This window comes from Carcharhinus amblyrhynchos, chromosome 5, assembly GCF_965287045.1.
Source record: "Carcharhinus amblyrhynchos chromosome 5, sCarAmb.v2.hapA, whole genome shotgun sequence".
NCBI classification, from domain to species: Eukaryota; Metazoa; Chordata; class Chondrichthyes; order Carcharhiniformes; family Carcharhinidae; genus Carcharhinus; species Carcharhinus amblyrhynchos.
This window is the reverse complement of record NC_137328.1, coordinates 94,982,032-95,007,431: the sequence shown is the minus strand read 5'-3', so window position 1 is coordinate 95,007,431 and position 25,400 is coordinate 94,982,032. Positions and strand designations below refer to the sequence as shown.

General features: G+C 39.8%; 1 protein-coding gene across 4 annotated transcripts in view; it reads left to right on the top strand.

Moving 5' to 3' along the window:
* Positions 1-22,055, top strand: part of LOC145343190 (zinc finger FYVE domain-containing protein 16-like) — a 75,597-nt gene extending 53,542 nt beyond the window's left edge. For all 4 annotated transcript variants that reach the window (XM_080189213.1, XM_080189212.1, XM_080189211.1 and 1 more), the window contains 8 exons: positions 2,515-2,597; positions 6,422-6,526; positions 9,128-9,278; positions 9,372-9,452; positions 11,170-11,332; positions 13,671-13,776; positions 15,226-15,402; positions 19,709-22,055. In XM_080189213.1, the coding sequence (XP_080045339.1) occupies positions 2,515-2,597; positions 6,422-6,526; positions 9,128-9,278; positions 9,372-9,452; positions 11,170-11,332; positions 13,671-13,776; positions 15,226-15,402; positions 19,709-19,870 (1,028 nt within the window). In that variant the 3' untranslated portion in view covers positions 19,871-22,055. The remainder of the gene's footprint in view (positions 1-2,514; positions 2,598-6,421; positions 6,527-9,127; positions 9,279-9,371; positions 9,453-11,169; positions 11,333-13,670; positions 13,777-15,225; positions 15,403-19,708) is intronic.
* Positions 22,056-25,400: the final 3,345 nt, after the last annotated feature.

The following is a 25,400-nucleotide window of genomic DNA, read 5'->3' as shown; positions in this document are numbered from 1 at the left end:
CTTTGAGTGAAGAAGTTCCTCCTCAACTCCGTTCTAAACCGCCCCCCCTTTATCTTGAGGCTGTGCCCCCTAGTCCTACTGTCCTTTCTGAGCTGGAAGAGCCTCTCCACCCCTATCCTATCCATCCCATTCATCATCTTATACGTCTCAATGAGATCTCCCCTCATTCTTCTAAACTCTAACGAGTACAAGCCTAGTTTATTCAGCCTCTCCTCATAGCTCAACCCCCTCAACTCCGGTATCAGCCTAGTAAACCTCCTCTGCACTCCCTCCAAGGCCAAAATATCCTTGCGTAATTACAATCACAACCTCGGATTGCTGTACTCAATTTGGATGTCCAAAGATATTTTGACTTTGACAATAGTGCAAAAATAGCTGTTGAAGCCATCAGCAATCTCAGGAAGTTGAAGATCATTTATTTTTAAGAAGGGAAAACTCTGAAGAGAATAAATCAATTGAACCCAGTAACATATTCATAATGGCCACAAACTTGAGAATGATGGAAGAACAGAAGTGGATTGGTTCAGCCCATCCAAACTGCTCTGATACAGACACTTAAATTTAATTGAAGGAGATGGTGTATGTGTGGAGTGGGCTGCCCCTGGAGGTGTAGAGATAGATATGTGTATTTGGGGACATATTAGTTTTTCCGCTGAACCAGAATTATTGCAGTCTTTTCCAGAACTGTACTTTCCCATGTTTCTCACCAGGAGAGTAAAGTTTAGTCTCCACTGTGACATGAGTCCTATGAAATAATATGTTCTTTGTGTGATTCTTTCTTAATTGGTCAATTAGAGAACTGATTTGCTGGATTGGTTATGACAGATTCCACAGAAAAACAATGACTTAAAATGTTCCATAACACTTACATTTAATTTTTTCAGTACTTTCATGTGTCATCTTGTATTTCTGATTCAGTTGAATGTGTATCTGCATAAAATTACGCATGCAGAAGTTAAATTTGCACGAAAACTGTCTACTCATGAAAGTGATCACTTGAAACCTAATGCTCAGCTCTGCTTCAGTCTGAATAGGAAATATCACTTGAGTGCTGCAAGTGCAATTTCTATCTACATTGGATGTTTTTAATGTATAGTGTGTGTGAGAGTTAGGTATATCGTAGGATTTGTAGTTTTCTGTTTTTGTGAAACAACGATATCCACGGTATATTATCGTACAAAGCCCACACACCATGATTGATTGGTAGGAAAGAAGCTAACAAGTGCTGTGTCATTTATAGTGACTGTTGCGAAATTTTATGCGTAAGATGTGAATTTGGCATTGTTTCATTAGCAGCAGTACCTCATACCCTCGACTTACTCCGTGTTCATTTCCTTCAGTCATTAAAACAAAATCAAACTTGGAGGAAGAAAGACATCTATGACTCCGTCTACTCTGTACCTATCATCCTGTCTCTTTCACAGAATGCACAAAACATTTTTTTCTCAGCAGTTACTGATTTACAGAATAGGCTTTTGAAATTTAGTGTCTGATCAATTGACTATTAGTGTTTTCATTCAGGAAAATAAAGAGCCTATACAATCCAAATCCCTACACCCAATCCTGGGAGAAAGTATTAGATTCAAGCCAGGCTTTTTTGTCAGGCTGAGATCTTCAAGCAAAATTTTCAATAAAGGAATTAAGAAATCCAACAGATAATTCCAAAAATAAATTACATAATGTTAATTGCAGAGTCATTAATATTTTAGTTTTATTTGAAATCTCCTTTTGGACATGAATTTCAGTTAACTGGTGGAAAATACTGATCTATTTGTGGTGTTACAAGGAACTGTCAACAGCTCAGTAATGATATTAACATTGCCAACTACAGGCATTGCATACAATTCCCATTTTAACGTATGTCACTAAGGATATAAACATACAGTATAGGAACAGGAGGAGGCCATTCGGTCTCCAAACCTGTTCCTCCATTCAGTAAGATCACGGCTGATTTGATTGTGGTCTCACTGCCATTTTCTCATTTACCCTTTGGGTCCCCTTGTTAGTCAAGAATCTTTCTATCTCTGCCTTAAAATATTCAATGACCATGCCTCCACTACTTTCTGGAGAAGAGTTTCACAGACTCAAAATGCAATGGTGGGTATTTTAACATGACCTTCATAACACTGTTTTTGCAGTATTTTGTAATAGAATATGTGCAGCATATACATATCCTAATAGATTAGACAAATTTTGAGACAACAAAATGTCTTCCATTTTAAGCTGGTTACTTTTTAAATCACTTAAGTCATGTGTCATAATTCTATCTTATGTCGCTCATGATGTGTGTCTTAAGTGTGTTGCATTATAACACTGATGAGGCTTCTGTTGTTTGAAGAAATGCTCTGAAGAAGTCATATTGATTTGAATATTAACTCTATTTCTCTGTCCACTGACCCTGCCAGACCTGCTGAGTTCTTCCAATGTTTTCTATTTCTACTACTGTGGCAACAATTCAATATTATCAATTTCTAACCATCAGAGTTGTTAATTGATAAATACTTTTGTTTGCAGTTTATCCTTGTCCTTTAATGAGTGTTCGCTTCCGTAAAGCACTCTTTGGAGAAACGGGTCATACCATCATGAATTTGCTAGCAGTGAGTGTTTTGGTTAATATTCTATTTTCTGTATTTTCTCTCTACGTCCTCCTGTTCTCTATTGCATATGTGTTCAAAAAATAGTAGGCTCACTCTTGCTTCTGATACTTGCAAGCAAGAATGCAAAGTTGTGTAAACTCAACACAGATGGATGGATGCATTCGAGACTGCAGGATGTTATTGAATTTGAATATTTGCCTTTAGGAGTGTTCTGTTAGTAGATGTGAAACAAAAAGTGTTAATTTTTGCAGAGTTCCAATAGATTGTAGAACAGTAATGAAACATAACTTGTTTGAACAGTAATGAAACATGTTTGGAAACATGACTTAATTAAGGACAGCCAAGGTGCAACTGTGAAAGCTAAGTAATGTCTGATAGGTTTAATTGTGATATTTGAGGCAATAACAGTATATTGATAAAGGAAATTAAGTGGATGTTGCATATGGATTTGCATAAGAAGCTGGAAGTAAGGATTTCTACTGATATTAAGGTATTTGGGAAAAGTGGTAACTTTAATGGACAGAAAGCAAACAGTTGTGTTGATTGGAGGTTTTTCAGACTGAAAGGATCTAAATATAGTGAAACCTCTGAGTTGAATTCGAATGATTCTGGTTATGTCAAAGCCATCAACCATACCTGCCAACAGAATGGCAAATCCCATAGAAAAATACCTATGATAAACTGAAATTCGCATGGGTAAATCTTGATTAGCCAAATGTATCTAAACTTGCTATATGACTACTGACTAATCCGAGCAGAGTTCAACCAAACAAGCTCAAAACCATGGAGTGCTGAGCAAGCCATTATTTGACATCAGGATTTCCCTGTGAAAGGACATGCAAAGCCATCAAGTTTGGCTGAACTGAGAGAGTTAAAAGTGCTGTTGATCAGAGAGAAGGTGAAGTTGCTACGGCACATGGAAAACTATGGCATGAAATAGAAACTAGACATTGTGAAAGATTTGGGAGATTCTACCATTGAGTTTCTTCACTGTTATTAAACACAAGGCAAACATTTTGGACTAATGTAGATTCAAGGCCATCAGTAAGAAGCAGGAGTAAAATCCAATTGTTGTAAAGATTGTGTTCATGATGAAAAAGGCATGGAAGATGGTAACAGAAACTACTATTGCCAACTGCTTTCACAATGCTTGATTAAACGTGTTACGACTGCACAAGATGTTGAGAAAGGCCAAGAAATCCGTTGAAGCACTTTTTGCTCACCTGCTGGACGTTGGTATGGCAATTCCAGCAGAGGCAACCATGAAAACTTATGTGGCAGTGGATGACGTTGTCTGCTTCAAAATGGAACTGATAGATGATGCAATCAGAAACGCAGCGTGCTCTTCAACTGAGAGACGAGTCTGATGAATGCCCACTAGCTTGCTTATGTGTTTCCCGACCCAATGCTGCAAAAGCCATGGAGATGCATTGCAACATGAAAATGCTGAAACGTGTTTGACTGTGTTGATATGATGGATTGTATCATGCACATCTGAAGACAATATGCTAAGCTGGTGCTAATTCCTGACATTTTACAGTGTTAAGCCCAAGGTTTTTACAAAGTCAAGCCATTGTAAGGTGTGAACAAATAGAATGAAGCCATTCACACACTATTTTAATGTGCTTTCATTTGACACATGAATGTGCTTTTTTGACATAGAAATAGAAAGAATCACAGAAATCCTATAGTGCAGAAGGAGGCCACTTGGCCCATCGAATCTGCACTGACAACAATCCTGCTCAGGCTCTGTCCCCACAACCATACATATTTATCCCGCTAACCCCTCTAACCTACTCATCACGGGACACTAAACAGCAGTTAAGCATGGTCAATCCACCTAGTCCATACATCTTTTGAGTGTAGGAGGAAACCCACGTGGGGAAAATGTGCAAACTCCACACACAGTGATCCAAGCTGGGAATTGAACCTGAGCCCCTAGCGCTGTGAGGCAGCAATGCTAATCACTGTGCTGCCCTGACATAGATTACAGTTGCACGTATTTTGGGTTACATAGAAATGCATCCATATGAAAATAGGGCCTTCTTGGTTATCACAAAGTTTCAGTGGCTCATTGAGACTCTACTGTAATGATGCACCCCCACCCCAAGAAAGATCAGACATGCTTTTGTGTCACTTCAGACATGGTTATGTGGACATTTGTGCTATTAATATAACACAGCTTAGGAGTGTGATTATTTTAAGTTTCTAAGCAATTACAGGAGAACGTGGTGCAAGATTGGACGGATAGCTATTGGTTAAGTTACAAATGAAAAGATTACTAAGATGCTAAAAGTTCTGGGAGGCTTCAGTTATCAAGTTATTAAAACAGCTTAACAGGGTGCTTATACAGGTGTTCAAAATTATGAAGAATTTTGATGAGGTTTTATTTTTGATTTGACCTGAAGCACAACTTCAGAGTCAATGTTCAGAAATTTTAGGGCAACTCCCATCCAACTGTATTGGCTGCTGTGATAAGATAAACCTGACAAATCTGTCATGTTGAGTGATAGGCATGATTCTGAGAGTATGACTGTTGGAATGTTGCTTGATTAGTCTGAGGCAGTTTGCTAATTACGAGGATTTACCAAGGTCATCAGATCTGACCCATCTGTTATCCTAGTTTGTTATTGGTTTTCTACCAATTTAGTATTTTCCTCACAATTGAGTAACTTGCTAACTTGGGCATTGGTCCCACATTACATTATAGTCCCAGAGTTGCTGGACAAGCAAACTTCCTTGGAATATATTCAGTGAACAGTTTGGGTTAGTGAGCAGTTGTAGTTATTTTCCTTTTGCTGGCCAAATCAAATTCAATTATACAAATTGTTGTAAGAGTTTTAACTTGCAACATTCACTCGTCCCGAATCATAGCCACGTTACTGATAAAGCAATTTGGACAGGCTGAGTGAGTGGGCATATGCATAGCAGGCGCAATAAAATGCAGATAAATGTGAGATTATCCATTTCTGTGGCAAAAATAGGAAGGCAGATTATTATGAAGGGGTGTAAATTGAGAGAGGTGGATTCTCAATGAGACCTTGGTGTCCTTGTGATCAGTCGCTGAAAGTAAGCCTGCAGGTACAGCAGGCAGTAAAGAAGGCAAATGATGTGTTGGCCTTCATAGCAAGAGGATTTAAGTACAGGGATAGGGATGTGCTTCTGCAATTGCATAGTGTATTGGTGAGACCACACCTGGAGTATTGTGTGCAATTTTGGTGTCCTTAACTGAGGAAGGATGTCCTTGCTTTAGAGGGAGTACAGCAAAGGTTTACCAAACTGATTCCTGGGGTGGCAGGTCTATGAGAGGGCACTAAGTTGGTTAGGATTCTATTCATTCCAGTTTAGAAGAGTGAGAGGGGATCTCATAGAAACTTAAAATTCTAACAGCATTAGACAGGATAGTTTCAGAAAGAATGTTCCGGATGGTGGGGAAGGCCAGAACTAGGGGTCATAGTTTGAGGATGGGGTAAACCTTTTAGGACTGTGATGAGGAGAAATTTCTTCACCCAGGGAGTGGTGAATCTGTGAAATTCACGATCACAGAAAGTAGTTGAGGCCAAAACATTGTCTGATGTCAAGAAGGAATTAGATATAGCCTTTGGGGTTAAAGGGATATGGGAGAAGGTGGATCAGATGATGAATTTGATGATCAGCCATAATATTGAATGGTTCAAAGGGCCAAGTAGTCTACTCTTGCTTATATTTTCTACATATTTTTCAAGAAAGTTTTGTGCTGATTTTAAGTACTTATGGCCAAAAATACTTCTATAAGTGCTTCTTTGTTTGCCATTTGTGCTCACGTTTTTCACTCTTCTTTGCAGGATCTTCGAAATTACCAATATACTCTGCCCACAATTGAGGGATTAATACTACTTGTGGAGATGGGGAAAAGCTCTATTAAAATACCGAAGAGAAGGTACAATGAGGTTAGTAGTAAGAATTAAACTGAACCATTTCTTGTAGGAAGAAAAGCTTATTTTTTGAATTACTTTCTTTGTATCCATCACTGAGTATTTAATATCATAAGCAGAACAAAAGATTTAAACTTTCTTGGCAAGGTCATGAATGTTGAAATTGTGAGATAATCTGATTACTGCCAGGTTTTTAAAACCTCACAACACAGCATTGAATAGAACAACTTTCAAAAGTTAAAAATCAAGCCAAGCAGTACAATATATATTTTGTTGAGTACTGCTCTCAAAGGTGGCTGGCTAAGCAATTTGTTCCAAATGCCTCCCAAAAAGAAAGGCGCACTTGAGTTGTTTCTGAAATGTGCAAATTTATGTAACTGGGTTTTGATGCATCTCTCTTCTTTCGTTGTGCTTTCTGTATGCGCTTTTGAAGAAGTTATTCCTACTTGATGCTTTTTTAATTATTGCTATTAGAAATGGATAGTTGCAAAAGACTTCCCCTTAGAATGACAATCACTTGTCCATTATCAGATTACCATTTTGACAGTGATCATTTAGGGAGATGATCTATAGTGATAACTATTGTATCTAAATCCACTTCCCATCTCCTGTTGTCTGAATTTTAAAATTTTTTCCACTTAGAGCGAAGCTCAATGTATTTTCTAAGTTTGAAACCTTTTCTGGATGCTATGAACTGATGTGCGCCTTTTTTGGATATAATTCTTTTTTTTTTGTCTAACTATTTTAAAATCACAGAAATTAGTTTTAACTAAGCATTATCAGCCAGGCTGACAACATTATAGTCCAGTCCCCACAAATGACACCTATTACACCAACTTTCAGACTTCCTTATCTGATTACCAAGTAGGCACAAATCTATGATAAATATACCAATCTGAATTCATAGATGAGGTAGGCATAGATTCAAAAGCATCAGACTGTACCACCGCTTAACAAGCTCGAACTCGGACAATATCACTAGTTAAGCTTCTGCTACCTGCTCATGGAATTTTGTTTATTTCTGATTTATCCATTCACATGTTTGGTTTGGCAGCTACTCACTCAACCACCATCCTATCTTTGTACATTATGTCCTTCCCAGCCTCCTATTATCATCCCCATCCCACAATTAAGCCTTGCTTACAGAATAAATTTGTTCATGTCCTCTGCTAGAGTTGTAATATCTATCACTAGTACTTTGAGTTGTAACCTCATTTGCTTCAATTTCCAAAATTGATCTTTTTGTCTATCAGCCCCAGCAAACTGAATTGGCAGGGATGAAATGCTTGTCACTAAATCTTACCTAAGTCCTTCATTTTTTATGGCTGCTTTTCTGCATTTGCACATCTCTCCTCTTCAATCCCTCCATGCACATTTTTACGCAACGTTCCTAATTCCACAGTAATTTAATAAAATCCCTCGTCTGCAACCATTTTCTTAATCTTTCCATTACTTTTAGCCTCACTGCCTCACTACCTCCCTCCATCGCTGTGGCTGACTCTGACCATTTACTTGTCTCATTACCATTCATCTGTCATTTGTGTGTTCTTAATCCCACATATCCTCAGTCTATGTCCTTTGGAAAAGAAACTTTTGTCCTGTGCTTCTGTTTCTTCTTTCACCCCAGCAGCTCCAAACTCTTTCCTTCTCCTCTGGCTCATCATTACACAAGGCACTAGCCACAATGCAACAGATGAATGACACATTCAGTGCCATTCACTAAGATTTAGCTCCAGCATTACACAGCTAAGTTATCCTACTACTGTAAAATCATCGTGAAGAATAAGAAATTGCTTTTCCCTGTCGTAAAACCACATGCTACTATAGTCAGCACACCCCTGTTTATAACCATTTATCCAGCCTGCTCAACTCAACAATGTTGAATCAGTTTTCAATTAAAGACATTCAATATTTTTCCTGGCTAGAACCCAACTTTCTTCCATAATTAACAATCCTTCAAATTCTATCACCTGAATTTGTCCTGTTGACAATCCTATTTCGAATACCTCGCTTCCAACACCAATTTCCTATTAACCAAATTGAAAATCCTTGTCCAAACTCCTCCAGCTTTGTATCCTGTATGGTGTGCTAACTCTGGCCTCCTGTGCAATGCTGTCTATCTGATGTCAAAAATTTCAACTTCAGACATGTTGACTATATACTCAACTATGACAGTTTCCTTTCTACTCTCTACCTGGGCATGTACATGCTTACCTTTAAGCTATTAAAATCCCTTCTAATATCCATTTTTCCAGGAAAGCATTCAGTCACTTCTGCCTGACTACTCAGAGCTTTGGTGTTTGTTTCATATGTTTAAAGTTCCTATACATATATTCCAATATTTCCAGATTTAATGTTTAATGTGCATAGTCTTGGCCTATGTTCAAATTCTCTAAGACACATGAATATCCCATTTAAACTCTTCACATTTACATGACTAGTAATATTTTCATAACTTCATTCTGTTCAATTTCTCTGCGTGCTTTATTTTCTTGAATTTCTTTTCTCTATAAGCCATTGTACAATTGGATATCTTGGCTTTGCATCCATTCTGTATTGTTTTAAAACTGGTGATGATTTATACCAACCAAGAATTTTGCCATTCCTGTTTCTCAGGTCATGAAGGTAGTATCTTCATCTAATGAACATGTGATTACCATGGGAACGTGTTTTAGTTTGGATGCTGACTCTCACCTGGTCTGCATACAGAATGATGATAACAATTATCAAACTCAGGCAAACACAATTGCTGGGAAGTCCAGGAAAGGTAATTTGCATTTTGGTCTTCCAGTTTTGGCGGAAACTGGGAAATACTATGAAGCTCAGTGTTAAGTAATTTATGTTTTCCAATGTGCTATAGTTACAGGAGCCTCTTTTGTGGTGTTTAATGGAGCTCTGAAATCTACCTCGGGCTTTCTTGCTAAATCCAGTATAGTGGAAGGTAAGAAAACAAATAGTTAAATACAAAGCTAGAGTCTGTCGTTCAGATTGTAAGTTAAGTCCAATTGAAGTATTATTCAGACAGTTGCACCTTGTGGCCTTCATATGTTTAATTTTTACGTCCAATTGCTTTTTAACTTTGGGGCTACTCCATTTGACCCTGCAGGATGAGTGGGCCTTGTAGAGGACTGTGTATAATGGGTGGGATGAATTTGTATAGTTGGGATAGCCTGACTGAAGTGATTGTCTGTCCCGAGATGCTGTTGGCAAGGACTAGCTAGAGATCATGGAGTAGTAAGAAGTGATTCAGCGACTGGCATTGATTTATGAGAGCTGTAGTTGTAACTGCCTTATAGCAGTGAAAAACTTAGCAATGCCTAGTGGGCCTCCATGAAGGCCTCCAACGTGGAATCCAATTCTGCAGACGTTTTAACAAGCCTCTGAGTGCTAATGATATGGTCAGCGGCTGGCCAGTGAAGTACAGGAATGAACTGACTGAGCTGCTGTGTTTGGTAAGGAGACCTGAGGCTGCTTGGTACTTCTTGCAACAGCAAACTCTGTGTGTCACTACCCTTCTTGGGTAAGGATGTAGCTGACACTTGAGAGATGTCAGTTTGCCCATGAATCATTGCAATTGTGGACTGTATGTATTTGTCGTATGGCACCTATAGTTGCTTTAATTCATGCCGCCGCCACCACCACTGCTACCGTATTTGAGGAATGTTCCATGTTTAGAGTCATACAAAGAGAAACTGTAGCCAGACTTGGGCATTTACACCACGTATGTTATGTACAAAGTGGGCTACTGAGCAGGCATATCTCTTCTGAATTGCCTGTTTGCTGTACAGAGACTTGAGCACAAGCCCGCTGATGTTATAGTTGCAACATTGTCTACACTATTCATTAGCATTTCTGTTCTATTAACCCTTTACACCACCCCCTTTTCCCTGCAATATTCTATCTACTTATTAATTTTTAACTAATCCCAACTATTTACATCACATTTGTTTTTGAACAATTTACGTTATTTTGGTTCTGGCACCACCTTTTCCCTCTGCCCCACCCTCCCCGACAGACTTCCTTGGGCAGGACTAAATCTGTTGGCGTCTTTAGACTGCATTGTGCCTACCCTATGGAGTCAGTGTTCTGTAAAGTCCCAACGTCTGGACCAAATATGAACACAGGTGCTGCATTCTAATAAGGATGAGACCGTCTGCCTTATGATGACAGATCCAAACACCGGATTTTGTGGAGCAAGCCGACGACCCGAATGGCCTGCACCTTATATTTGATTCTGTTAGGAATTATACCGTCATTGTTTCTCATGGTGGCTCTACTCCTGCTTTTCCTCCCTTGTATTGTCGACAGGCTTTGTTATATATTTAAGTGGTTGCATGATTACCTTAAGAGCTAGTCACATGATTTGATGGTGATGCCATTGGAGTGTGTCACAGACTCCTGTTTAGTTTAATTTTCTACTCTATACAGGCAACTCCTGGAAAAAATCATGTTGTTCTTTGAATGTCCATGTGCCAATCACATCTTTCTCTTTTTGTGTGAACTTTCAACCCCAAATAAAGTTATGGCATTAGAAAAAGGAAATTTGTTTTAAAAATTCTTCTGTAGCCTTCAGCCAAACCTGAGAGTCTGATTCCTGCTTCTATAGACCAGAAATTATTTTTCCCTTGTTCCTTTAATGAGATTAATTCTGATTGCAGATGGACTTATGGTACAAATTACTCCAGAAACAATGGAGGGTTTAAGGCGAGCTCTACGGGAAAAGAGAGACTTTCAAATCATTTGTGGAAAATTGGATCCAGATGACAGAAGAGAATTTGTAAATATTCAGTGGGTGGATGGTGATGAACCTGTAAATAAAGGGTATGATTTTTGAACAATGCTAACCTATTTATGGTCTTACTCATTTGCAAAATAGTCTTCCTGTAAAATGTCAAAGCAACTTTTGACAGTAAGAATCCATGAAGCATTTTGTAATCTGAGGGGAAGTCGTGTTTAACGAATTTATTGGATTTCTATGAGGATGTGACTAGTGCAGTAGACAGAGGGGAACCGGTAGATGTGGTGTTTTTAGATTTCCAGAAGGCATTGGATAAGGTGCCTCACAAAAGGTTGCTGCAGAAGGTTAGGGTGCACGGAGTTGGGGGTAAGGTGTTAGCGTGGATTGAGGATTGGTTATCTAACAGGAAGCGGAGAGTTGGAATCAATGGGTGCTTTTCTGGTTGGCAGTTGGTGACAACTGGAGTGCCACATGGATCAGTGCTGGGGCCTCAACTGTTTACCACTTACATAGACGATCTGGAGAAGAGGGCTGAGTGTAGGGTAACAAAATTTGCTGATGACACAAAGATGATTGGAAAAGCAAATTGCGTGGAAGGCACGGAAAGTCTGCAGAGAGATCTGGATAGGCTGAGTGAGTGGGTGAGGACCTGGCAGATGGAGTATAACGTTAGCAAATGTGAGGTTATCCACTTTTGTAGAAATAATAGTAGGGGGGATTATTATTTAAAGGGTGAAAAGCTGCAGCATGCTACTGTGCAGAGGGATCTGGGGGTCCTTGTGCACGAATCGCAAAAATCCAGTCTGCAGGTGATCAAGAAGGCGAATGGAATGTTGGCCTTTATCGCGAGAGGGATAGAATATGAAAGCAGGGAGAAATTGCTGCAACTGTACAGGGCACTGGTGAGGCTGCAATTGGAGTCCTGTGTGCAGTTTTGGTCCCCGTATTTGCGAAAAGATATATTGGCCTTGGAGGGAGTACAGAGAAGGTTCACCAGGCTGATACTGGAGATGAGGGGGTTAGCTCATGAAGAGAGATTGAATAGGCTGGGTTTGTACTTGTTAGAGTTTAGAAGGCTGAGGGGGAATCTTATAGAGACATATAAGATAATGAAGGGGCTAGATAGGGTAGAGGTAGAGAGATTCTCCCCACTTTGAAAGGATAGCAGAACTAGAGGGCACAGCCTCAAAATAAGGGGGGAGGGCAGTTTAGAACAGAGTTGAGGAGGAACTTCTTCACTCAAAGGGTGGTGAATCTCTGGAATTCTCTGCCCGTTGAAGTGGTGGAGGCTACCTCATTAAATATATTTAAGTCACGGGTAGATAGATTTCTGATAGACAAGGGAATTAAGGGTTATGGGGAGAAAGGGGGAAAAGTGGAACTGATTCACTTAAGATCAGCCATGCTCTTATTGAATGGCGGGGCAGGCTCAAAGGGCTAGATGGCCTACTCCTGCTCCTATTTCTTATGTTCTTATGATTTTCTAGGAATAACTTTTAACTTAGAGTTTAATCAAAATCAGACTTCAATCTTTATTGCCAATTCTAAGAATTGGAAGAGTAAGATTTTGGTTTTCGATTAGATTGATACCTGCAAGGGGAATTGGAAAAAGATCAGGTGGAGCTTCACTGCTGTTTTTGTTTTTGTCTTGCTCATGACACCATTCTATGACACAGTTGAGAAATTTACAAATCATGCCGTGTAACTAACTGTCCACAAGGCAAATCAAGAAATTAGACTTTAGTAACTTCATCTCGATGTACATTGTGACAGTGATCTCCATTTGGAGATTCCCTTGATGATTCAGTTACACGACAATCAGATTATTTGGTGATAACAATATCCTGTTGAGTACTGCATAGAAATTTGAGTTGTTTTCAATGTTTTCTTCCTCTGCTGTTGTTGTGGTGGTCTTCCAACAAAGGATAGGAAACCCAGGGACAGGTTACAATAATTTATTTATGATTTAATCACAGAGGAAACTACCCCAGAGAAACCTCTGAAGATAGCATTCTCCTTTTGATACAGCTCTCTCAGCTCTAACAGCCCTCACTGGAGCATTCTAATACAGCTCTCAGTTCCAAGCTATAGATACAGACTTCATATCCACTTAGTCATTCCAACCTTGACTATGTAGGTTTATTATTAAACATTGTCCCAAAATCTTGTTTGTAATCTTCTAGCTAGGAACTGCGTGTTTTTCTAACAAGTTCACAACCTTGCCGCAAGTTCTGCTGATGATAAGACCTTGAGGTATAAGCATTTGACTGGCATGGAATTTTACTCTAATGCAGGGGTATTAGATCTATTCCTCCTTTCACTGGATCTATTAATTCACCCTTGCACAATGAATCTTGGGAGTACATAATTGTTTTCAAGATTACTGCACACTTTAATGTTTTCTTAAAACTCTGCTTTCAGTGTTTTAAGTCCTGTTGACGGGCGGTCCATGGAAGGCATTCCTAGCATCAAAATCCTGCAGGAAAATGTAGTTCAAACGGCTGGCATTGTTGTAAAGTGTACAGAGGTAAGTGGCTATTTATTTAGAACTATATTACTAAAACCTCAGATTGCTCAATGGAACAATGTGTACTTTCTAACTCTTCCACATTCAGTACTTTTATCAAATTAATAATTGCCCAGGACAGTGCTTCAAGGGGAAGTTCACCTTTTCCCTAAGAAAAGTAGCTGGGTTGTGTTTGTATTGTCTCAAATTATCTTCAACATAGCAATCATGCCATGTGCATGCTTTTCTCAACCAAGAATAGTTTGCATGGTCATTGCTAATCTTAAATGTTTATGTAGTGCCTTTTGTATTTACACTGCACAATTAGTTGTGTGTTTTTGAAAAGTGACTCATGGGTTCTGGCAGGAAAACCAGAATTGGGTTCCTTCGGACATTTCTTGTCCGGAAAAGTAAGTTGAAGTACTGTACTGTATGTACACAGCAATGTGCATTCCTAGCTCGAATAACTTTCAAAATAAAATATATCACTAACTATAACAGAAATGCACCATACATTGAAATTGAATGACACAAAATCGCACAAACAAAGCCTGAGTAACACAGCTTCATTATCTCACCAACAGCACTTCTGAAATTCAGCTCTCTGTCTCCTTTCCCACTCTGTCTTTGTCTCTATTTGTGCTTCTGTCTCTTTGTTCTTCCGTTCCACTCTGTCTCCCTTGCTTTCTCCTTTCCAACTCGCTATGTATGTATATGCGTACTCACCAAAGCCTAACATTCTGCAGCCTCTGATAATGCACTCCCTCACTGGAATGTCAGCTGTGAATTTTGTGCTTGAGTCCTCAAAGTGGAATTTGAACCCACACATTCTGACTCAGATACCAGAGCGTGAAATGGTTTCTCCCAATGGGTTGTTAGTGTGTGGAATTCTCTTCCCTCAAAATATTAGAGACTGGGTCATTGAATTCATTCAAAGCAGAGTTTGACAGATTTTTGTCAAGTATAATGAGAGGGTAGACAGGAAAGTGAAACTGAGACCACAACCAGATCAGCCATGATCTTGTGGATTGTGGAGCAGGCTTGAAGGGCCAGATGGCCTACCCTGCTCCAATGTTCCTATTCTGCTAGGCTTAGTGGAACAAGCTTGAAGGGCCAGATGGTCTACTCCTGCTCTAACGTTCCTATTCTGCGAATCTTAGTGGAGCAGGCTTGAACAGCTACTCCTGCTCCTATGTTCCTATTCTGCAAGACTATCTGTGTGTGTTGCAGTTAGTTGGTATCATTCTCACTGCTGCTTAACCTTCAGGTTTTAGATTACACTCAAATCTGTTGGGCTGCAAGTATCCACGCTGATTGTGTCTCAGTCAGCATGGTACTGTAACTGAAAGAATGACAAATATTCTAGTATGTTTTATGAAATTGGAGATGTCACTTTTGGAAAATATACAGTCTGTTTTGATTCAAATAGTAATGAAACTCATTAACTTAAAAATGCATTTATTATTCTAGGTATTCTATTTGAAAAGAAATCATGATCCTCTTAGTCCTACAGTTTCAGCTGTACAGAGTGAACTAACTGAGGAGATCACCAATGCTTGCTGTGCTGCCCTGTGCCCTCACCTAAAAGCATTGAAAGAAATTGGAATAAACAAGCTGAGTCTCAGGGTCTCTTTTGAAACTGATAAGGTAAAAATGACAAAACGCATAACTATTTTTAACAAGTACTTCCATTTTCTTCATCCACATTATTGGGTTTCCTGATGGTGTACTCATTAATGGCACAACTTGGTCACACAGTAGTGGTGGGGCTGGCGCTGTTCTTTGATCAAGTAGGCTTGGGTCAGAAACAAGAACGCACAACAAAGTTGGAAAATCTATCAGCTTACGAAAATTGTCCATGTGACCATATTTGGCCTTGAAGGGTGTATCGTTTATATTTACTACAATCATACTTGGACCAAAATGCAAGCACATTAACTTATAGGGACCAAAATGCAATACACCCTGCATGGGGAATTTCTGATTGCTGCACAGTGGTACAGTTTACAGGGAATACTGACCGGACTCCGAGACTTAAGCTACAAGAGGTGATTAAACAAACTGAGGCCGTATTTCCTGGAATTTAAAAGATTAATGGATGCTTTGATTGAAGTCTTCAAGATATTAATGGAAACAGAGCAGCTTGGGGGTAACTATTCCTGTGGTTGGGGAGTCTAAAACTCTGTGGCATAGGCTGAAAATTAGAGCCAGACCTTTTAAGATTGAAGTTAGGGAACATTTCAAAGGGTGGTAGACTTGTGGAACTCTTCCATAAGTAGGAATTAACACAGGATCAATTGCTAATGTTAAAACTGAGACTGATGTGCCCTGAGCCACATCAATGACTTCCAGGTCCCTGGCCCAAACCACTGCCTCCACACCTCCATTCCCCACAAGGATGACCTCAGAGCTCTTTGATTCTTCCTCAAACAGAAGTCAGAACAATCCCCATCCACCACCACCACCACTCCTCCGTGTGGCTGAACTGGTTCTCTCACTCAACAATTTCTCCTTTAACTCGTCTCACTTCCTCCAAATAAAAAGTGTGACTGTGGGCATGTGCATGGGTCCCAGTTATGCCTGTCTGTTTATGGGTTATGTGGACCATTCCCTACTCCAGTCCTAATCAAACTACCTTGACTACCTGCTCTCCTGTCCTGTAAGGACAGTCACATTCTCTCAATTCCTTCGCCTCCACGTGTCTATTCTGATGATGCCAGTTTCCAAAATATGTCTTCCTCCTTCCTCAGCTGTGGTTTTCCACCTAATGTGGTTGACAGGATTCTCATCTGCATCCAATCCACCCCTCTGGGTCACTGCTCTCTCCACGCCACCCTCCCAGAATCAGGATAGGGTCCACCTAGTCCTCACTTTTCACCCCACCAGTCTCTGCATTCAAAGGATCATCCTCTGCCATTTTTGTCAACTCCAACATGATGCCACTACTCAACACATTTTCCCCTCACTTCCCCCGCTGTCAGCAGTCCTCAGGGACCATTCTCTCCGAGACACCCTGATCCACTGCTCCGTTATGCCCAATACCTCCCCCCTGCCCACAGCGCCTTCCCATGCAATCATAGAAGGGGTAACACCTGCCCCTTGACCTCCTCCCTACTCACCGACCCTGGTCCTAAACATTCCTTTCAGGTGAAGCAGTGTTTCACATGTATCTCCTTTGATCTGGTCTATTCACTGCTCCCAATGCGGGTCTACTCTATGTCAGAGAGACCAAATGCAGACTGGGTGACTGCTTTGTGGAGCACCTTTGGTCTATCTGCAAGCAACACCCAGACCTTCCTATTGCTTACCACTTTAAGACACCACCCTGCTCTCCTGTCCACATGTTTGTCCTTGGCCTTTTGCAGTGTTCTAGCAAACCCCAGCGCAAACTGGAGGAGATCTTCCGACTAGGCACTTTTACAGCCTACTGAACTGAACTCTCTCCTCCACTGTCACCCATTTCCATTTATTTTATTTTCGTTTCATCTTATCTTCCTTTCTCACTTCCATTTTTCCACTTCTTCGTTCTAGCTGTCCTTCTTGCTCCCTTCCCGCTACCCCCATCCTCAAGACAACTGCCACATTCCTCAGGCAGTCCCTTAACCATTTGTACCTCTGATCTGCCATTCATGCATTCTGATCACGTTATGAGCATTTTTAGCAGCAACGCACCCCCCCGTCCATAGTATTAATCTCTGCTGATTCTCTTTGCTCTCAGCTCTGATGAAAGGTCATCAAGACACGAAATGTTGGCTCTATTTGCAGATGCTGAAATTTCCCAGCATTTTCTGTTTTTGTTTCAGATTCCAGTATCCGCAGCATTTTGCTTTTATTATTTTGATAGATTTTTGTTAGCTGGCAGTATTGAGGGATATATGGCTAAGGTGGGTGCATGGAGTTAGGTAACACCATCTGTGATCTTAATGAATGTATGAACAGATTTAATGGGCTAAATGGTCTAGTTTTATTACAATTTTTTTGCTCTTGATCCATTTTGGGGAGAGAAAACACAGATTAACTTTTAGTACCAATGGATTGATTATGTGAAGGAAGTAGTGCACGGGCATGAGATTTGTGGTCTCTTTGACAAGTTTAGTTGATTCTCATGGCACTGAGACAAATGGTTTCTTGTGATGAGTTATAATACGTTGAAGGTAAATGCAAAAACACCTGTCATATTTTCATTTTGAGGTAGAAGTGGACGATCTTTCTCATCATCTTCTGGTTTCCCATCACCACAGCTGTCAATCCAGTTCAATCCTTGTTGCATAGGGGAAAAGCCTGAGTGCATGGAACACAGCCCTGATAACAACATCCCAGATGAAGTGCCGAGGCTAGTTTCCTGAAAGATCCCTAACTATGCTAGCATTTACTTGACATTGTGGAAAATTGCCCAGGCCTCGTCTCTGGAGACTTAACCCTTTTAATATTTGGATTTAATCTCATATAAATTTCTGCCTTCTGGAGCTGTAGGGTCATAATTACATCTTGAATAATGACAAGGTCTTATTACTTCAGTCTTTATAGGGCTAGCTATTTGTAGAACATTCACTTGGGCTATTACGTCAGCTTTAGGAGTTCAATACAAACCAGTTAAATCGCGAGCAACCAAGAAAATCAGTTTAATAGAATCTAAGTGGTTGGAACTTCAACGCTCTAAACTTCACTCAGCCAAAACCGTTGCCTATATCCAAACTTGTTTTAAGTTTTTAAATAGGGTGGCATGGTGCCAAAGTGGTTAACACTGCTGCCTCACACGTCAGGGTCCCAGGTTCAATTCTGGCCTTGGGTCACTGTCTGTGTGGAGTTTGTACATTCTTCCTGTGTCTCCATGGGTTTCCTTCGGGTGCTCCGGTTTCCTCCTCCAGTCCAAAGATGGTACAGGTTAGGTTGATTGGCCATGATAAATTGATCCTATTGTGAGGGGATTAGCAGGGTAAATGCTTGGGGCTGCGGAAATAGGACCTGGGTGGGATTGTGGTCGGTGCAGGCTCGATGGACCAAATGACCTCCCTCTGTACTGTAGGGATTCTATGATTGGATGAACTATATATTTAAACTTGAGGACTCTGTCAATATTTCTTCATTTTTCCTTGAGTGATTAGATGTTACATTTAAGTTTGATACAAAAGTAGCACTGTATAGATTAAGTAAACTTCCTCATGTTTCTTTGGATCTATATATCTGTCCAAATGTCATTCTTAGTTTCTGTTCAACATCTTTCATGGACTGCTTAAATTATTTTAGTTTCCCTTTTTTGCTTTATACTTCAATGTCATCTGCCACGGTTCAACATCTTTAACAATGAGAACAACTTGCGTTAATATAATGCCCTTGACATGCTCAGCCACCCAAGGCACTTCACAGAGGCATTTTCAAACAAAATTTGACACCAAACCAAGTAAGGAAACAGTAGAATAGCTGACCAAAGGCTTGGCCAGAATGATAGGTTTTAAGGATAGTCTTAAAAGTATAATTGAGGTTTGGAGAGGGAATTAAGAATCTCACCGGCTGTACAGCTGAAAGCACAGCCACTAATATCAGTGTAGTTAGAAAGTAGGAATGTGCAAGAAACAAGAATTGGAGAAGTACAGCATCTCCTAGGATTGGAGGGCTGAAAAAAAACAGGAATCGGGAGGAAGGAGACAATGGGAGGGATTTGAACACAGATGAAAGTTTTAAATTTTAATTTTTGCTGGGCTGGATGCCAATGCACATTAATGAACATGGGTGATAAGTGAACAAGACTTAAAACAAGTTCGGATACAGGCTGAGGCAGGTTTGGCTGAGCTGAGGTTTAGAGGGTGGAAATTCCAACCTCTTACATTTTATTAAACTGATTTTCTTGGTTGCTCACGATTTAGTTAATCAGTGAAGCCAATTTAAAAGTAATCCTTCGAGTTTCTTCAGATTTTAGGGATTTGATGCTCTTGTATTTATCTGTGCTTTACAGGTTGAATATCAAGCAGGATCAGGGGGCCAACTTCTTCCACAACACTACATGAATGACCTGGATAGTGCGTTAATCCCAGTAATCCACAATGGGAGCTCTTACGCTAGCAGTGGTCCTCTAGAGATTGAATTATTCTTCTTCATTTTGGAAAGCCTTGTCTGAGGACGAAGGGATATAAAAAATTGATGGATCTCTTCAGCGTAGAAGTTTCCTTTGTTCCTGGAAAAAAGTATCAAAAAAAAGCTTTCCCAAAATCTTTACTTCAGTGACTTCACTAAAAGATATAATGATCCATATTATGAGATAATCTTTTTTCACAGGTGCTGTGCTAACAAGCACATCAGTATCTTTTCTGAGGTTAGGCTTCATTCTTTGACAAAATGGTTGAGTTTCCATTTGGAACCCATTTGTATCCTCACTCAGAGTCTTGACATGAAATCTGCTTGCTCAATGTTAGTGGATCTCCAGAATTTGGTGTCCCATAGTGGATATTATTTGTAGTATCGCAGCGTGGGTGAATGGCTGGATTGGATTTTGAGAACACCAAAGTAAAGCAATTCACTTTTTCTAATTCCACAAAAACATACTGGCACTAATTTATTTGTATGTTAAATCAAATTGCCAGTATCTGTCCATTTTTGTACAACTATGTTCCAGTTGAATGTCGGAAATAGGCTGAGTGATAAGTTGAAAGATAAACTGGAATAGCAGTACTTACCGTATCTTAAAAAAAAATTTAATTCAAAATTTCTCAATGTAACTGAGTGAGATAGCATATAATGAGCTGGAAACAGTTTGGCAACAAATGGAATTTGAGTCATTATTATGCATCGATTCTGTATCTTAGAAACGTGTTCCTAAATGCTACCTGTCTAAAGACGGATGACAAGAGAGGAAGGGAAGCACGTTCCCACCACCACCCCACCACCCCACCCCCCTTGCCTCTGAAAGACTTGCACAGCAGTTTAATTTGTAAGTGATATTTATGAAAGTGTCAGAATTTTGGAGCTATCTCTCAAGAGAGTTAGTGATCGAAAGATGTTTCGGAACTGCTAAATTAAATTTGGTAGAAAAGTAAGGAGCACGGCACATATACATTTTTGCACAATATCCTGTGATGGTTGGAAATGTTAGAGTTTAAGAAGCCCTTTAGGCAGTGCACTTCATTTGTGTGACGTGCCTGAATTCTGCTATAGTTGGCACCATTTATTATGGAGAGAATAAAGCAATGCATGAGGGCAAGTTGTTAACGGTAATCTGAGAAATATGAGAGTTGTCGCCTCGTTCAACCCAGTGAAATGATATAAAATAATATTGACCCCTCTGGTAACTTTGCGTATAAAAAAAAGTAATCTCCTAACCAGTATTATTTTAAGATATTTAGATATCCCACTTGACATATGATCTAACCACTGAGTCATAACAGGATTTCTGAGTCAAATCACATTATGCTTTGGCATATTTCATGCATTTGATATTCCTGTGTGAGGATATGAACCTGCAGAAAGAATTGATGATAATGACCTTTATGTATACTGATTAACTTTTTTATAACAAATGGAAATTTTCATAGATTTGTTTATGAAAGATTTACACTGTCTGAATATGTAGTAACACTCGGTTTTATGACTGCAGCTTAAATTTTCACGAATGCTTGGATCAATTGAAAAGATATTTCAAGCATACTTATCTTTCGTACTTTTTTATTCATTTTATAAAACGGGGATAAAAATTCTAGTTTCAAGTAGAATATCAATTTGGGAACATTTATGGGATGTTAAAGTAGCTTCACATTTTGAGATATATGAACAGCTAATTTAAAGAAAACACAGGCAATACATAGGCTGTTAGGTACAGTCGCTGTATCCTGTAAGTGATATTTAGCTCAGATAAGAAATGTGCAATTTCCCTGCCATAGGACTTGTGGACTGTATTCCTTTGCGTCTCTGAAAAGTGTTAAAATGTATATTTGCCTAATTTCTTATTGTAGGTTTTGTATTCAGTTAAACGTCGGTAGCATCACTAATCCTTGTCTTTGCAAATATAATGTTTTTCTTTTTACTGCCAGTGCACAGGGAAAGATGTGTCTGCACTCGCCATTCAAACCTGTTCAATGCTGTGTGCTTGAAAGGTTAAAGTAATAAAATGTGCTCCACATAATGGATGTATCAGGTAACATTTTATTGGCATAAACAAAATCAGATTTGAATGCCCTGAATGCTCAATTTAAAATGTCAATCTGCATTTTGTAAAACGATGATCATTAATTTCCTGCATATTTTTATTTATATGTACCCATGTATATTTATGATCAAAAATAAATCACTAGAAAATTAAGGCAATCTAATTCAGTTGTTGCCAGCTTTTACAGTATTCAAACGGATGAGAATAAGCAGAATAAAGGGAAATCCTGAAGACGTGACTACCCTGTTTAGAGATCAGATTCAATCTTAAATTCCAATGTATTATTAGTTTTGTGTATATTCATTTTATGTTCTAGAATAGGCCCGATATGTTTTGAACATCTGTAAATAAGTCAACTACAGGTATGGTTTGTGTATTATGATTTGCAAGAGCCATAAAATGAGGTTAAATGAGTGTGTTCTTTTTTAATTGAAATATTGCACCATTGTAAGAGCTTTAATTAAGCATCAAAAATCAATTCACATCAGAATTGCCCATTTGCTGCAGGTGCAACGATCATAATCAATCCATTATAACTTATTGAAACTCAATTATATGTATGTGCTATCCAAGTTTTACCTGTAGGTCAGCTAATATCAGTTTTCAAAGCCTTTTCAAGATATTTGAATAATTTTTCAGTGTTCTGTTCACTAAGTATTTTTTTTAAATGGACATGACTAGAGGGAATTCTACTGGAACATGTTTTACATACATTGGTGCTAGTGGATTTAGTCTTTTTGGAGATTAATTTGAACTTTTTCTAGTCATTTTACTCTCTGCATAAATAATCAGACGACGTCCAATTTGAAAAAAAATTTGAGATTGATTCTCTTGCCACCAGAGATTGTGAAGTACATGTGCTGCAAAGAAATCCATTGCCACCTTGCCTCTAATGCATAAATAAATGAAAGGCAAAGGATACGTAAGTAATTGGCAAACTGCCATTTCATAAGAAGAATCATGATCCAAAAACCAATTAGATAAACTACAAAAGGTATTTCTAGTTATGTTTATTCAACATCTTGTGCAATAGAAAATAATATGCAAATAAAAATGCTGAAATGTTAATTTTAACATCTGAAAAATAAAATTACATTGCAATTTTGTCCAGTATTACGCATTTTGAAATAAACTGTTTCTAAAGACATTTTATAATGAGGGGAAAAAACCTCCCTTTTTGGATGGAGCTACTCAGTAGTTATTGCTTCAGTGGATGTGTGCTTTACTGGCAAGGCCAGCATTTAGTGTCCACCCTTTCCACTCACTTCCCTCTTATCTGCTATCCCCTTTCACGTTTTTGCTCTTTCCCCTTCCCTCACCCCTTTTGTATGCTCTCCCCCTTTGGAGTTGTTCAGTGCAGCCTCAGTGCCAAGGATCAATTCCAGGCTTGGGTCACTATCTTTACAGAAGCTGTACATTCTCCTCATTTCTGTGTGGGTTTCCTCTGAATACTCAGATTTCTTCCCACAGTCTGAAAGATGTTCTGGATAGGTGCATTGGCCATACTAAATCCTCCCTCAGTATACCTGAACAGAGCTGGTGTGTGGCCACTAGGGGATTTTCACGGTGACTTCATTTCATTGTTAACGTAAGCCTACTTTGATTTATCACTCACAGCAGCGCTTCGAAAGTGCATGATTCCAAATAAACCTGCTGAATTTTAACCTGGTGTTATGAGACTTCTTACTGTGCCCACCCCAGTCCAATGCTGGCATCTCCACCTCAGATACATTGTGTGCTATACAGACAAAGCATACTGTACGTAGGGTATAAAAGGAGACAGTGGAGAATTACAGTCATGCTAGGGTGTAGAGAAAGATCAATTTAATGCGAGGTAGGTCCATTCAAAAATCTGGCAGCAGAGAAGAAGCTGTTCTGGACTCGGTTGGTACGTGACCTCAGACTTCCGTATCTTTTTCCCGACGGAAGAAGGTCGATACTTGTGACACTAATAAATAAACTTTTTTCCTTTCTTACTTTTCCCCTTGCCACACTTTCTTGCCCCCTTCATACCTTCTCTCTCTCCCCTGTTAAACTAATCAATGTAGTGATCTACCAATATTCCCATAATTACCTATTGTTTCAAACATATTGTGTTTGAATCAAAGCTGGCAATTTGTATAAGTGTGATTTCTATACACGTCAGTGAAAAGTGATTTAATATTAAACCCAGCAAAATGGGAGTCTCCATTCAAACTGGCAGTGGACTTCGATACATGGACTTATCTGGGACCATGACCCCAGGGACATCATCCACTTACCTGCCTTTGACCCGTACACTTCGGAGCGTGATCTGGATATCCAATGACCGGCGAAGTCAAATCGCAGCCTGACAGCAACCTGGAATGCCCAACCACGCAGACCCATTTACCGACTGCAAGCAAGGCAACAAATTCTCCATCCATACACCGACCAGAGCGAAGAACCTCATTGGACACAACCAAACCCTTTACACCACAAACCACTCTCACCGTCTCCCAGGCTCGAAAAGAAACAGACATTCCAGAAAGCGTGCAGGCCTGCAGGTGAGAGTGAAGCAACGCGGTCCCAAGGCCCCCCTCCCCAGCTTACTGCTTGCAAATGTCCAATCTCTGGAAAACAAGCTAGACGAACTTAGAGCCAGACTCACTTTCCAAAGAGAACTGAGGGACTCTGATTCACGGAGATGTGGCTCACTTGTGCTTCACTGGACAGTGCCCTACAACCAGAGGGCCTCTCAATTGAATGGACTGCACAGCAGTCTCAGGTAAGACTAGGGAAGGTGGGGTCTACTTCCTAATCAACACCTCGTGGTGCCTAGATGTAGCAACATTGGCAACTTTCTGCTTCCCAGACCTAGAAAATCTGACGCTAAATTGCCGCCCCCTACTACCTTTGGGAATTTACCTCCGTTATCCTGATGGTAGTTTACATTCCAACCCATGCAGACGCAAGGAATGCGCTGGACAAAATATATACTACTATGAATAGCCTTGAGACAAAACATCCTGAGGCTTTGTTCGTCGTGGCCAGGGACTTCAATTAGGCCAAGCTTGAGAGCGTACTACCAAGTTACCACCAAAATGTCTCTTGTTCCACCAGAGGCCCAAACATCCTAGACCACTGTTACACAAATATCAAACATGGCTATCACTCTATCACCCACCCACACTTTGGCAAATCAGATCACGAGGCTGTGCTCCTGCTCCCGGCTTACAAGCAAAAACTGAAGCAGGAGGATCCATCAAAGAAAATCATGCCGTATTGGTCTGAGGAATTGTATAATCTCCTATGGGACTGCTTGAAATCAGTGGACTGGTCAGTCTTTAAAAACTCTGCGACCAGCCTGAACGTGTATGCCACTTCAGTAACTGACTTCTTCGGTAAGTGTGTAGAAGACTGCCAAAGAAGCAAATCCATGTGTTCCCCAACTGGAAACCATGGATGAACAGGGATCGCCACTGCTTGCTGAAGTCCAGGTCTGAGGAGTTCAAGTCAGGTGACACTGACTGATACAAGAAAGCCAGAT